At 35.3% G+C, this 14,357-nt stretch overlaps 1 protein-coding gene across 2 annotated transcripts; it reads left to right on the top strand.

Annotated features, from left to right (window-relative positions):
- Nucleotides 1-3,103: 3,103 nt before the first annotated feature.
- Nucleotides 3,104-13,987, top strand: LOC125860410 (uncharacterized). 2 transcript variants are annotated; one of them, XM_049540366.1, is made up of 16 exons: nucleotides 3,116-3,380; nucleotides 3,596-3,730; nucleotides 7,519-7,915; nucleotides 8,012-8,189; nucleotides 8,298-8,437; nucleotides 8,514-9,675; nucleotides 10,553-10,653; nucleotides 10,780-10,924; nucleotides 11,352-11,420; nucleotides 11,506-11,551; nucleotides 11,642-12,006; nucleotides 12,192-12,271; nucleotides 12,353-12,488; nucleotides 12,954-13,206; nucleotides 13,303-13,385; nucleotides 13,481-13,987. In XM_049540366.1, the coding sequence occupies exons 2-16, from the start codon at nucleotides 3,619-3,621 to the stop codon at nucleotides 13,613-13,615; spliced, it is 3,402 nt and encodes a 1,133-aa protein (XP_049396323.1). In that variant the 5' UTR covers nucleotides 3,116-3,380; nucleotides 3,596-3,618; the 3' UTR covers nucleotides 13,616-13,987. The 2 variants fall into 2 exon arrangements, with proteins under 2 accessions (XP_049396322.1, XP_049396323.1); XM_049540365.1 differs by having other exon boundaries at nucleotides 3,104-3,730.
- Nucleotides 13,988-14,357: the final 370 nt, after the last annotated feature.

Genomic DNA, 14,357 nt, shown 5'->3' with positions numbered 1-14,357 from the left:
TCAGAAGTTGAATAGTTGAGTGATGGAACTGTTAAAATTAAATTTTCTGATCCTATGGCTATGCTTAATAGAATTGATAATCATAGCATGACCTCTAAGCTATCTAGGTCTACTTCTTCATATATCTCTCATGTTGATTATATTGTACAAGTTCCCTCAAGAGCATCTGCTTCTCAGATTAGAGAAAATTACAGATGTGACAATGTTAAGATTGATAGAGATAATATTGCTACGCCTATGCCCAGGCCCAGTTTTGACTTATATATAACTGAGTCTGAATTAAATTTTTTAGGTGGACTGTCCACATAAAAATTGTTTTATGATGACTGACAAACAAATTGATTTTAGTCCAGGATCACCGGCAAAAGTTTTTTTTAAAAGATTTCTTGAAATCAAGATGGAAACCTTTCAGAAAATGATTCTTTAAGAATTTTAATAAAGAAGAACGAATATGTTTTCAAGAAGAATTTTATAAAGATCTTATTAAATCAAAGCAAAATGTATTGATTGCTTTTGTTCCATGGTTTATGACCAAACATGTTCATAATTATATCTCTATGATAGAAAGAGATTTTACACGAAGTATTTGAGAAATTACTAAATCTGTTTTTCCTCCCTTACAATTCTTTCAAATTGAAAAAGATGACAAAATTGTCTATTTTAATGCTTTAGCAAAATTATTTGAAGATAATACTGCTTTAATTACTGCTCAGCATATTAATATTATAATCAAACAGCAAAATTGTACTAACATTTATATGAGCATCATAGGAGAGCAGATTACTTCTGTTCATGATAGAATTGATAAATTACTTTCTAAGGTCAATTCCAATACTAAAGGAAAAGAGAAGGTAGCTAATACTAGCGTCCAACCTCCTCTAGAAATTGAAGATTTTAAGTTAAAAAACCTTTCGGACCTTGAAAGTCTCTTGGAAAGAAAATTCAAGGTTTAAATATGAAGCCTTTAAGTGTTGATGATTTTTCAGGAGGAGAAGGAGATGATAAAGAGAAGATTTATGATACGATTAATAAAATCTCAGAAAAATATGCTAGAAAATCGATCAAAAGGATGTACTATTATTCTAGACCTACTCCTCAGGATGTGCTCTTAGAAGAACATGAACACATTATAACTAATAGTTATATAAGGAAATCTATGAATGAAACATAGATGGCTATACAGATAGATAGATTTATACGACGGTACATAGAATGCTTAGGTATAGTACTATATGTAAGGCAAATAAGAATAGTGATAAAATTATTGTTGATATGATAACTACAAATAAGAATAGTGATAAAATTATTGTTGATATGATAACTACAAATAAGAATAGTGATAAAATTATTGTTGATATGATAACTGCAGAATTTACTGGTCAACTAAAAGGCTGGTGGGATAATTATTTAAATCTTAAGCAAAAGGATAAGATTCTCCAAGCTGTGAAGCAAGAAGGAGAACATAATATTAAGATTCTCCAAGCTGTGAAGCAAGAAGGAGAACATAATATTACTCAAAATGCTGTGTATACCCTTGTTCTTAATATCATAGAACATTTCTCATGAAGATGGTCTGATAATAGCGAGACCATAAGAACTATGCTCCAAAACTTAGGTGTAAAACTCTCACATCTTTTAGATTTTATAAAGATGTTTTTCTAAGCAGAGTTATGGAGTTACTAGAGTGTAATAGCTCTCATTGGAAATCCAAATTTATAGATGGATTACCGTCCCCTTATAGTTAGGAAGACTCTTAGAGGAGACAGTCATAGCATTAAATATGACAATTATACCTATGGAAAACGCATAAGTGCTTGTGTACAAGAAGGATTATCTTTATACAATGAAATCAAGTTAAATCAACAAGTTAAAGGGCACCGTCTTAATGAAAGACAACAATTAGGAGAATTCTGTGAACAATTCGCTTTAGATATTCCTAAAGCATCTTCCAAATTCATCAACAATTAGATATTACTTTAAATAAATTTCTACTTTATCATTTATATTCATTAAATTCATTATTTTTTATCAAATTTATTTATCAACCAAATTTATTACTACTACTTTAATGCTTAATAAAAAAAAAATCATCTATATTTAGTGAACAAGATTGACCATAATGGCTTTGTAATAATTTATTATGCAATTTTATAAATTTTTGTTAACTTGATAAGATTGAATAAATAATTGAAGCTATTTTAATAGTTTTATAACTTATGTGATTCTTATGTTTATGAATAAATGTACAACACAAAAACACCAAATCACATGTCCAAACAAAATTTTAACTCTATCTCATAATTTCATATTGCATGACTAAACAAGCCTTAACTGAAGCAACTTCCTCCAAAAGGAAAGTGATTATCAATTTTTAGCACTATCATACAAATTAGGATCATAACTACTCTATCAATCAGTAGTATTAATATTAACATACACATGTGATTGCTACTTAGCAATGTATTGTTTTGTTTAGAGGTAAATGGACAAATAAAGATGGTCCTTTCCATTTCAAGTAGTATTTGTGCTACTTAGCTCCATAACAAATAGCACAAAAGGCAACAGTTCACAATATTTTTATAATGAATATGTGCTTATACAAAATTATAAATAAGATAAAAAAAACAATCACATTCAATATAAGGTAAAATAGCACATATCAAAAATAAAATACGAGAAGGTTGTTCGAGATGCTTAGCTCAACCTTCAAAACAAAATTATAGATATTTAATCATTGTGAGCGAAGCGATAAAAGGTATAATATAAATCTAAAATTACATAAAATGAAATTACTTTGAAAAATCTTTTAAAAAAGAAAGTAGTTAATGCAAGAAAGAAGAGTTATATAAATGATATATCAAATTATTTAAAATTATATTCTAGTCTAAGTCGTATGCTTGAATTCATTATATAAAAATAGAATTTATAAAATTTAAATCCAAAACTCGAATGTGCCATAATTGTTGCTCTTCTCTACTATGGCGCATCCAAATTAGAGGGAAAAAGGTCCGGATCGTAAAATTCCAATTAATTTGTCACTAGAAATTTACCATTAGATTACGTGCATCTAAGCGAGGATGAGCATTTCTGTCTGGGACAAATCAGCATGAGTTATTGCCCAACAGAATTCAAGGTGTGAAATGACGAAAATAGACACATGACACGTTTATTGCCCCTTTTCAAGTTTCGAATCAATCAAACCGGACGATCCCGTCACTCCCCCCATTCCCCACGCGGCGTTCCTTCCTCTTCTTCACGCCATCAATCAAAAACTTTGAAGCACTAGTTAAACTTGCACCACTCCCATTCAGTTGAACATTTCGCTTACAGAGAAGTTAGAGCGAGAAAAAGTTTTTTTCTAGAGAGAGAAAACATCACTGGTACCTCCAAAACCTATCAATCTTCGCTTATTCATTTTCATTACATTGGGGATTGTGTTTTGTTGATTCTACAGCGTGATCTTATGCGAATGAGAATGTGGGCCGATTTGTTGCTGTTTCAATTGATGAGAATTGGGAAATTCAGAAGTTGAATTGGTTGAGTTCTGTTTCTGTTTATTGTGAATTGGATTGAAGGTTGTTGTGGTGGTGTGAAGGATTTGATCAGGGGAGGTCCGACATGAGCACCACCCAAGGGCAGGCCGTGACGGTTCGGGACCTCATTGAAGAAGCTAAAAAGCGGATTGTAATCTTGCTCCTATGTGTTATTGGACTTTCGTATATCATGTCTCGTGAGTGTCTACTTTAATTTTTTTTTTCCAGTTTTTGCTGATGATGATTGAATATAATTTTCCTCCTACTTGTTTGGATGAGCTATCAATTAAAGTTATAAATTGACTTGTGAACAGTGTTTTTTTGCTGTGTGTAGTGTCTTTTTATTGCAGCCTTGAAAGAAATTAATACTAGCTAACAACCATTTCTAGTTCAGGAATTTAGGATTTTAAATAGATATGGTTCAGGAATAAATCTTTGCAGGGCACGAGTTGTACCGGAATGGTAATAGATGTGAGTATGTTACTGCTTACTAGAGGTAACTATTTACAAGTTGTATGTGAGTGGATTGATTTGCTGCCTGCATATCACACATATTTACTCATCTAAAATATCATTCATTATTCTATATCTGTAATTGCTGTGCATTGTTGACACACACAATTAGATAACCAAATGTTAGTTGGCAAACACTTGGAACAACTTTAAAGGAAAGTTGTCCGTTCATTACTTATATAAAAATATAAAAAATGAAAAAAAAAAAAAAAAGAATCAGAGATATCTGGTCAGGATTTGACTTGAGAATTTAGATCTCGGTCTCATGAATGAAATAGATAACTGTTTTTTAAAAACTTGCAAATAAGACTTAACAAGGAAGCTGGAAGACTAGCTAATTAAGTTCTCAACGAATTTGAGAAATGTTGTAAGCTTGTTTTTCAAACTTATGTGACGCCCATGACGGAGGGTGGGCCGACAAGGAGGGTCAAGGAAAGGATTGACATGCTTCAAGGGTGGCAAGCTTCTGAAGAAGGATTGCACATGACACATTAGGAAATTACCACATCAGAATGGGAGAGGAAACTGACGAGCATCGTAAGGCATAGTACAAGTTCACATTTTAATGTTTTGGTTCGATTATGATGTAGTCCGAATCCTTGAGGTCTGTTGGACCAAAGTGGACAACATGTACCATGGGCTTGAGTCATGACAAATATGGGATCAGAGCCTGGCACTTCCTTAGTACAATGGTGGGGCAAACCTCAGTGTTCTCGCTGAGTCCATAAGGTGGGTTTTATGTGATACCCATGATAGAGGATAGGTCGATGAGAGTGGGTCAACGTTCACATAGTGTGTGTGTGTTTAGGCTTGATGATATCGTAGCCGAAGAGGCAAATCTGTAAGGTCTGTTGCCAAAGCAGACAATATGTGTCATGGGCTTGGATCGTGACACTTTAAAAGCTCATTAAGTTACTGAAAGCGCTTTTAAATTTTGCCCAATAAATTCCCATTATCCACCGAGTTTAGAAGGCTGTGATTGGTCCAAAGGGCGGGTCACAGACGGATTTCTCGGTTATAAAAAAATAAAATAAAATAAAAATTTTGCCCAATAAAGCTTTAAACTACCAAACTCATGACCTGTATAAGAGTTTAGAAACTTAATGTTGGATTGCTGTATCTTCTCCATGTATAACCAAGATTAGTGAGTTTGAGGGAATATGAAAATGTCCTTGCATTTTTCACATTATTCAATATGCCACTTTACGATGAATTTCTCCAGAAGAGTGCATCCATTGGCTTAAGAGGCCGGAGATATAGAGGGTGAAAGTTCATGACATCGGACTATATTGAAAATACTTTCTAGAGTGCAACATTAGCGGGTGCATGTTCTAGATGAAACTTCCACACAGGTAAACAAAAGAAGTGGAGACAATTACACTATCGGAAAGAAATTCTTAATGACTGAAAATCAATTGCATGACTGGTGTTGTTTTTATTATGATACATACAATTTTTTTCGCCAATTCTTGTATAGTTTATGTGGTTGGTTAACTGTTCAAGACCCTTAAAGATTTATCCAATGGATATGAAATCTTACAATTGAGTAGTTACAAATAGAACCAACAAGAGAAGTAAGATGCTTCGTGAGACTACATAAGAAATTGTCTTTGCGACGTTTTGAAAGACAATTCTTAAAAAGATACAAGTTGACAATCATGAACATGGAACTAAAAGAGATTAAAGGAAACTACATTTTTTCTTCTTGATTTGCGAGTTACTCAAAATTATGTGATTAGGGATGTGGATAACTCTTTCTACACCATGTTATGGCATGTTTGTGTCACACATGTATTTTTTTCTCTCATTAAACATGTCCTCAATATGAATATGGAAGCAATCTATTTGAATGGGAGTTGATCAAAGGCTATTATTGGATGTCCACAAGTGGAATATCCTTTAAATGTATCCAGAGAAACCATAATCTTTTAAATGTTGCTCAAGCATTTCCCTTGTTACAATCGACATGCGGGAGGGGATAGGAGATCTTGGCGATGTGATCTTCTACTTCTTTGGTGTTGTAGAATAGTTATTAATACAACTTCCAAAAGTATATGACGTGCACCTAAGTCGTAGTTGTCGATAAAATTGTAGTGGAGATCTTGAGTTATTAGGGTTTGGATCCACTACTACTCAACAATATTAATAACTACGCTTTCGTTCCATACAAGTTGATTGGTGATTAATATTGGTCTTTAATTAATTTCCTTCCATCTATCTAAGTCTTGTTGGGAAAAGTTATCATACCTATGTTGGTGAGAAAATGCAAATACTCGGTAGAACAATTGAAATGCACGGAAGTTGTCCAAAGACCCCTGTTATATATAAAAATAACACAATCTTGTAATATTGTTACATCTAATTCTAGTCGAGCTAATGCAAGACTAAGATTCCCTACGAAACATAAAAGTTCACATACATAGCAAAGTCAACAACAACATACCCTGTGTAATCCCACTAGGTAGTGTGTGAGGAGGGTAGGGTATACGTAGACCTTACTACTACCTCATGAAGACTTAGAGAGGTTGTTTCCAAATGACCCTCGGCTCAAGTAACTCATAACAAAGCAATGTTAATAATAACACACAGTCACAAAGCAGACATAACAAATACTAACAAAATTATTACATGGCATTAGTAACAATATCAAAATAATGTGATAACCGAAACAAAGAACAATAGGTATTAAACAGAAATCGAAGGGCAGAAATTACGAGATTAGTACTAATCTACTGGAATGCACGGAGATAACACTCGACTACCTACTAACCTTCTGCCCTAATCCTCGACCTCCAAAATGCCCTATCTAAGGTCATGTCCTCGATAAGCTTAAGGTGCACCATGTAAAATAGAAATGTCCCATTATTAAATTTCTTGATTCTTAGTTATGGCAATATTTGCTTCCTTAGAAGCTTTCAGCTCTATGTAGGTGTCAAGTCGTACAGTCTGTCCTTTGCATGACTATCATAGCAAAGCCTTTTGGTTTGCACAAATCTATTGCAATGAGTCCCTGATAAAAAAAAAATCTTTTTGTCCTTCTTCTGCTATATGTGGATGAGTAATGATGTAGGTTCAATAAATGAGCTTAAGAGAAGATGAAGAACCTAGTTTTATATGAAAGATTTAGGAGACCTCACATGGGAGGCCCCACACGAAGTGATTCTTCCCCGAAAAGACTCTGCATGTGATGTTCCGTAAACATAATCAGGTGGTTATTGTTGTTATTAATCTTGCATGTATCTCGACAGAGATACTCTATTCAGAATTTATTGTTATAAGAGCATTCAGCTTGACTGGGAGCCTGGGTTTTTGCAGTATCTGTTGATTGTCATTTTTTCATTAATTGCACACTTCAACTTTATTGTTTTTGACATTCCTTTTGGATCTTAACGTATATCTTGGGTGAATGTCGATATGCCTTTTCTGTTTCTATTCTCTCCTTTGACATTTTTCCTGTACTTTTCACTTGCAGTAACGAGCTCTTCAGTTTTTATCAACTTGCCTGCTGCTGCTCTCCTAATTGTTGTGCTTCGCTATCTATCTCTGGACTTTGATGCACGAATAAAAGCTGCTACATATAAAAGCAAGTCATCCTCATTAAATAGTACTATTCAGAAGAAACAGTTAGATGGTCCAAGAACAGTTAATGAGAAGTCTGATTGGAGGAAAAAAGTAGATTCACCTGTTGTGGAAGATGCAATTGACCACTTCACCAGACACATAGTCTCTGAGTGGGTGACAGATCTCTGGTACTGCCGTATTACTTCTGATAGACAGGGTCCAGAGGAACTTGTGCAGATCATGAATGGTGTGCTAGGGGAAATTTCATGTCGGATGAGATCCATCAATCTTATAGATCTTTTAACAAGGTTTCAAAATTGTTGTTACAGGATGCTACTGACATATTTCCTCTTTAGCTTTGTTATATTATATCCTTAAGGAAGTCATTCATTGGGATCATGCAGGGATATTGTCAGTCTAATATGCACTCATTTGGAACTGTTCCGTACATGCAAATTGAGGATTGAGAAAAAGAATTCAAGATCCTTGACTATAGAAGAGCGAGATCTGGAACTTAAACTGACGCTGGCTGCAGATGACAAGTTACATCCGGCTTTGTTTTCTCCAGAAGCTGAACACAAGGTAATCTCATTCTTTTATCTTAACAAAATCAATAATCAATTGTTCTATAGTACTTTTTAATTTAAGATTGTCTCATCTCATTTACACCATTTTCTTCTCTATCTGCAGGTTCTCCAGCATCTTATGGATGGTCTCATTTCGTTCACGTTCAGACCAGAGGACTTGCAGTGCTCTTTATTTCGATACATTGTGAGGGAGCTTCTTGCTTGCGTTGTGATACGACCAGTACTGAATTTAGTTAACCCTAGGTAACTTTGCATCTTGCTACCTGTAGCATCATAACCCTTGTTTCTGTACTTTATTTTATCACCAAAATATTGTCAGGTTCATTAACGAGAGGCTTGAATCTCTAGCTATTTCCTTAAAGAAGGCTGATAAAGGACCTACTGCAGCTCAAACAGAACAGGAATCAAGTCCAAGTGTATCTGAAAAGGTATCAGCAGATCATTTTTCTGGGGTGTTGGATTCTTCTGCGAAGGGTCTCGAACTTGTTCAGTTTAGAAGGGACCAAACTAATGATACTATGGAGAATAATACGATGAACAATGGGAATGGATCAGATTTGTCAAAGGATCCTTTGCTTTCGATTGATACACGGTCTACTCGTTCTTGGAGTTCTTTGCCGTCACAAACCAACACAGATGATGGGAGAGGTCTCCAGAAACACCGCTCTGGAGGAGAGTGGGGTGAAATGCTAGATTTGGTGTCACGTCGAAAGACTGAAACCCTGGCTCCAGAGAACTTAGACAACATGTGGACAAAAGGAAGAAACTATAAAAGGAAAGAAGAGGGCAATCTAGCATCAGATTCACTCCAACAGAATTCTTTGCTAGGGGCACCTAAATCACAGGAGCACTTGAAGGGAATGCTAAGACCGAAAGAGAGTGAGAGGGAAAATAAGGTTAACGTGAACCATTATTTGAATGCTAATACCCAACCTTTTCAATATCAAGAGGAAGATGAGCACAACTCAGATGAGGTCGAATCAGAGAGCACTAGTTCTTACACTACTGATGATGAGGAACCTATTAGTGTGACAGGTCTTGATTCTCCTGGTAATAAAGTGTGGGATGCAAAAAATAGAAGGAATACCAATCACATTCATCATCCACTTGAAAGTAATGCTGGTCATAAGACAAGAAAGGGAAAAGCTAGCAAAGGTCATATTCGCTCTAAGCACTTAAATAAAGTACCATCTGCGAGGAAAAAATCCAGAGCAAGTAGCCAAACAGAGCATGTATGGCAAGAGATTCAAAGATCGAGCTTCTTATTAGGGGATGGACATGATATATTAAACTCTAAAGATAATGAGAAACCAGATGTTCTGAGCGATCACTCTGATTCAGAAATGCCTGGTAGAATTTCAAGTGGCACCAATGCATCATCATCTTCTTTGTCAAGCAGCGTTCTCACTAATCAGAAAATGGATGCTAATTCTGTTAAAAGTTCTATAATTGCTGATTCCTTTTTGAAGTTAACATGTGAGGTACAGAAGTGATTGCCATCCTTTTTACATAAACTTGACTTTGTGTGTTTGGTAGGGAGGAAAACATTTTTCAGAATTTCTTTTCCCCAATTTTTCCATGTTTGGTTGGTAAATGCTTCAGAAATATATTTCCCAAGATCACATTTTCCTCAAAAAACTGAAAATAACTTCCCTGGCATACCTAGGGAAGTCATTTTTCATGTTCAAACCACCAGCATTACACAACCGGATTTTCTGGCGGTACACTCCCGATTTCTTTCCCCTCCTCCACCCCAATTTCTCTGATGGAAAAAATCCAGAGAAGGTTGCAAAGTCGATGGTAACAGGTCTTGTTTCCATTTTATCATACAGCTATTTGATGCTTTTGATTATATTGTCTTGGTACACAGTAACTCATCTTCCTTATTGTTTTCCAATTATTTTTTTATTTTTAGCTGTTTGAATTCGAGTCCATATTTGAAAATAAAGTTCCATAGTTTCTTATAAAAACGAAATTGAGGTTTATAATTATTAGTGCTCCTCCATTATAATTTTATTAATTTACTTTATATAAACAGTTTTAATAGATTACTAATAATCTCTCTTTAATTTTTTATATAGACATTTTTAAATAAAAACAAAATAGGAACTCTTTTACTCCTTACAACCAAAAGAGTGGAAAGTATCTTCCTCTTCAATGGTCAATCAAACATTTGAAATATCTTCTGGAAAATGATTTCCATTTACCAACCGAACACGTGAAAATAAATTAGAGAACCACTTATTTTCCTGAAAAACATTTTCTGTGGGAAAGATTTTCTTTCGTACCAAACATACCCTTTATGAATTACTTTCGCAGCTTTGGACATCCACAGATGTTTCCCTTCCTGTGTTGCAGGTCTTGAATGCCAATATTGTAAAGAGTGGCTCAAAAACTTTTGCCGTTTATTCCTTATCTGTTACAGACGTGAACAATCATAGCTGGTCCATCAAAAGAAGGTCTCGTTATGTAACCTTTTATTTTTATCATTATTGTGAATGTCAAAACACCTTCTTATCCTGAATATTATCTCAACATGTCCTACTATCCCGTGTGTAATTTACTTCTGCTGTTGTTTGTGACAGGTTTCGTCATTTTGAGGAGCTACACAGACGTCTTAAGGAGTATCCTGAGTACAATCTTCATTTGCCACCCAAACATTTTCTCTCTACAGGTCTGGATGTTCAAGTCATTCGAGAACGATGCAAATTTCTTAAAGAATATATGAAGGTGATGCTCTAACAGATGTCATCTAGAAATATTTTTCGACTATTTCTTTCTGATCTATAACAGAGTCCTGTTATTTATTAGAGTTCTCTTTGATATCACAGTATTGTACTTATGTTCTTACCTCATACTGCTTCTCTTCTCATTGTTGTATATTTATCTTGGTCTTAATTCTTTGATTGTATTTAACTTCCATGTTCCCTGAAAATAATTTCTTCTCTTCCTGAAGTTGATGAAATATAACTAGTTACGGTGATATATGATGTCATGGGAAGCTTCAAAAAGCAAGAATATCGTGAAATTGGACCTTTATTATTCTCTCTTAACTATTGTGTTCACTTTTTCTCCTTGCAGTTAAATTTATTTCCTTTTATCCCCTAGGTGTTATCTTTAATTTTCATTTGATTCGGTTTTTCTGGTTTTGTCACAGAAACTGCTGCAGCTCCCAAGTGTTTCCAACTCCATTGAGGTTTGGGACTTCCTCAGTGTTGATTCGCAGGTTAAAAGATTATTGATTTTCTATTCTTTTAGCTTTGGATACATTCTTTGAACACAGAGCATTGATCTTGTAAATTGTCGTGCAGACATATAGCTTTTCGAATTCCCTTTCCATAATCGATACATTACCAGGTAAGTAAGTTAGTTGGCATGGCTAGGGGCCAGAAAGTTGCATTTCAATTTTTATGTTAATTGTAAATGGTTCTTGTTATTGGCTTTCAGTTAACCTGGATGATACAGTACACAAAGTAAATAAAGAACCTCTGCCCAAGATTGGCCCAAGAACTGATATCATATTCTCCACGGCAGAGCATGATGCTGAAAGGAAGGAGCGAGTCTTGATGCATCATCCTGTGGTGGATGAATCAAGATATGGCAAAAAATATGTCACACTGTCCCCTCCAAAAAGACCCACCAAAGGAGCTTTTGAGGATTCAAGTAGTGGTTCCGACAATGTACAAACAAATAAAGTTCCAATCCCAGCCACAGGAACGACGCTAAAATCAGTTGAAACTAATTCACATGCCTCACATAGATCATCCGATTCCTTTGTTGATGCTCCTGTTGATTCCTCCCTTCCCGTAGAGGTAGCTGCTACTGACTTGAGTTAGTGAGATTGAAAGATATGCAAGTTACCTTTTTTTTATGATGCCTTTTCCTTTGGTTTCTCTAGTAAGAATTACATGTAGTTTACCATTTTTTTTTAAAAAAGAATCACATGTAGTTTTTGCCTTTGAGATGTTTTTGAACCTCTTTTTTTGTTTTACTGTAGTGGGTGCCTCCACAGGTAAGTGCACCAGTTCTAGACCTGGTTGACGTCATTTTTCAGCTCCAAGATGGTGGATGGATCAGGTATTATTCTTGTCAAACTATTATGCACTTGGACCTCATTGATTACTCATTTCTGTTATAACTTCTTGGGGTGTCTACCAGGAGAAAGGCATTCTGGGTGGCGAAACAGGTTTTACAATTGGGAATGGGTGATGCATTTGATGACTGGCTGATTGGGAAAATCCAGCGTCTGCGCAGGGGTTCAGCAGTTGCTGCAGGCATTAGACGTATTGAGCAGGCAAGTGTCACAATTTTGTAGCTTTTCCTTCTCAAGCTGATAAGAACAAATCAACTTGAATTCCTAGTTGTTGTGATTTAATCAGTTAATACCATCCCAAATAATAGTTTTTAATTTTCCAGGATTTGCTAAATCAAACAATTTGCTGTTTTCCTATTGATATCTTTTGGTTCTTATGTTATGTTCTCCGTTTGTTTTGGGTGGGGTGGGGGTGGGGGTGGGAGGCTTATTTTGTAAGCTTGCTTTATGAGAAAAAGCTATAGTAGTAAGCATGATGTGTTCATAAAATATGTGCATTTTATAGATGACAGAGGTGGTGGTGTATGCTTTTTCTTAGAAGCCTGTAAAAGTAGTTTCGGATAACTCATGATACCCAAGATTCTGTGATTAACATTTTATTGATACTGTATTGGTTGTTCTTATGGATACTGTGTTGAGTGTTCTCATTCTTTGTGCTCCATGTAGATTCTATGGCCTGATGGAATATTCATAACAAAGCATCCAAGTCGACAACGTCCTACACCATCTGCCAGTCAATCTGTTGGTGGTTCTCCATCAAACCAACCTCCTACTCCATCTGCCAGTCCAATCGTTGGTTCTCCACAAAACCGACCTACTCCATCATCATCACCAACGGTAGAGGATATCCAGAAACTGGATGAGATGCAACAGAAGGAAGCTGAACAGCGTGCTAACCTTGTATATGAGCTGATGATTGGTAGGTCACCCAAAAAACATGTCCCATTGGCTATTGACCATTTCAACATTCATCATCCATAATAGTTTGCCATTATTTACTCTGAGCCTTTTACAGAAAAAGCGCCTGCTGCTATTGTCGGACTAGTTGGTCACAAGGAATATGAACAATGTGCAAAGGATCTTTATTACTTCATCCAGGTAATATAGTCAGTGCCGTTAGAATCTGCTTTAAATATAACAACCTTTCAAATCTCCATCTTGTTCTACTAATTGAGCCACTGTTTCTTTTACAGTCATCTGTGTGTCTAAAGCTGTTAGTCCTTGATCTTGTTGAGCTGCTACTGCTGTCTGCTTTCCCAGAGCTGGATGGCGTATTCAACACATTGCATCAAGAGAAGAGGAAGTTTGGAGAGCTCAAAATAGATTAGTGTGTGCGAATATCGAGACAGTTGGTCCATCTTTTAGAGAAAATTATATCAAAAAAAAAAAAAACCAAAAAGTTTTTTCTTTTGTATTTTCTTTCGCCGTGTCCCTCCTGGGAACTGATTTCTGCATACAAATTTCTTTCCCTTTGGCACTCCCCGGGAATCGATTTTTTGCATACATGTCTTGTACGCTAGTTGTTAACCGGCATGGAAATTTTTTCTTTAGAAACACAAACTGTTAAAGTTGAGTTGGAATCATTTTCCTTGAGGGCATGTAAATTAGATATTTTTTTGGGAAGATTGTAAACTATATTTTGACCAATACCCTTGTAAATATCAGTATAGCATACATACATTCTTCAGCAACTTTGTATTTTTCTGATTATATGTTCTGCCATACAATCAGAGTATCATAGTTTATTGCGAAGTTCCGTTGATAGAAGATCAAAGGTACGCGCAGCTTAAGCTAACCAATGGTATGATATTAAGATATGAAGGTATGAAAGTCGTAAATTAGGATAGAAGATAAATAGGTAACCTCCCCAAACTCTACTACCATGTGAGATTTCACTGGTATGTTGTAGAAAATGAAAGGTTTTCATGTATGCAGTATTTATAACGTCTTGGCCATTAACACATACAAGTTCATTCATACTGGAAGATTATCAAACAGGGTAGACTCACAGTAACCTAACAATTGAAAAACATTGTGAATGACTGGAATGAAGGCCAAAACGTATAAATT

This window comes from Solanum stenotomum, chromosome 3 (genome assembly GCF_019186545.1).
Source record: "Solanum stenotomum isolate F172 chromosome 3, ASM1918654v1, whole genome shotgun sequence".
NCBI classification, from domain to species: domain Eukaryota; kingdom Viridiplantae; phylum Streptophyta; class Magnoliopsida; order Solanales; family Solanaceae; genus Solanum; species Solanum stenotomum.
This window is presented reverse-complemented; position numbering and strand designations above follow the sequence as displayed.

Coding starts and splice junctions, on each gene's coding strand:
- LOC125860410 (XM_049540365.1), top strand. CDS start 3,619: ATGAGCACCACCCAAGGGCAGGCCGTGACGGTTCGGGACCTCATTGAA. Junction 3,731..7,518: donor ACTTTCGTATATCATGTCTC/GTGAGTGTCTAC, acceptor TTTCACTTGCAG/TAACGAGCTCTTCAGTTTTT. Junction 10,654..10,779: donor AGCTGGTCCATCAAAAGAAG/GTCTCGTTATGT, acceptor TGTTTGTGACAG/GTTTCGTCATTTTGAGGAGC.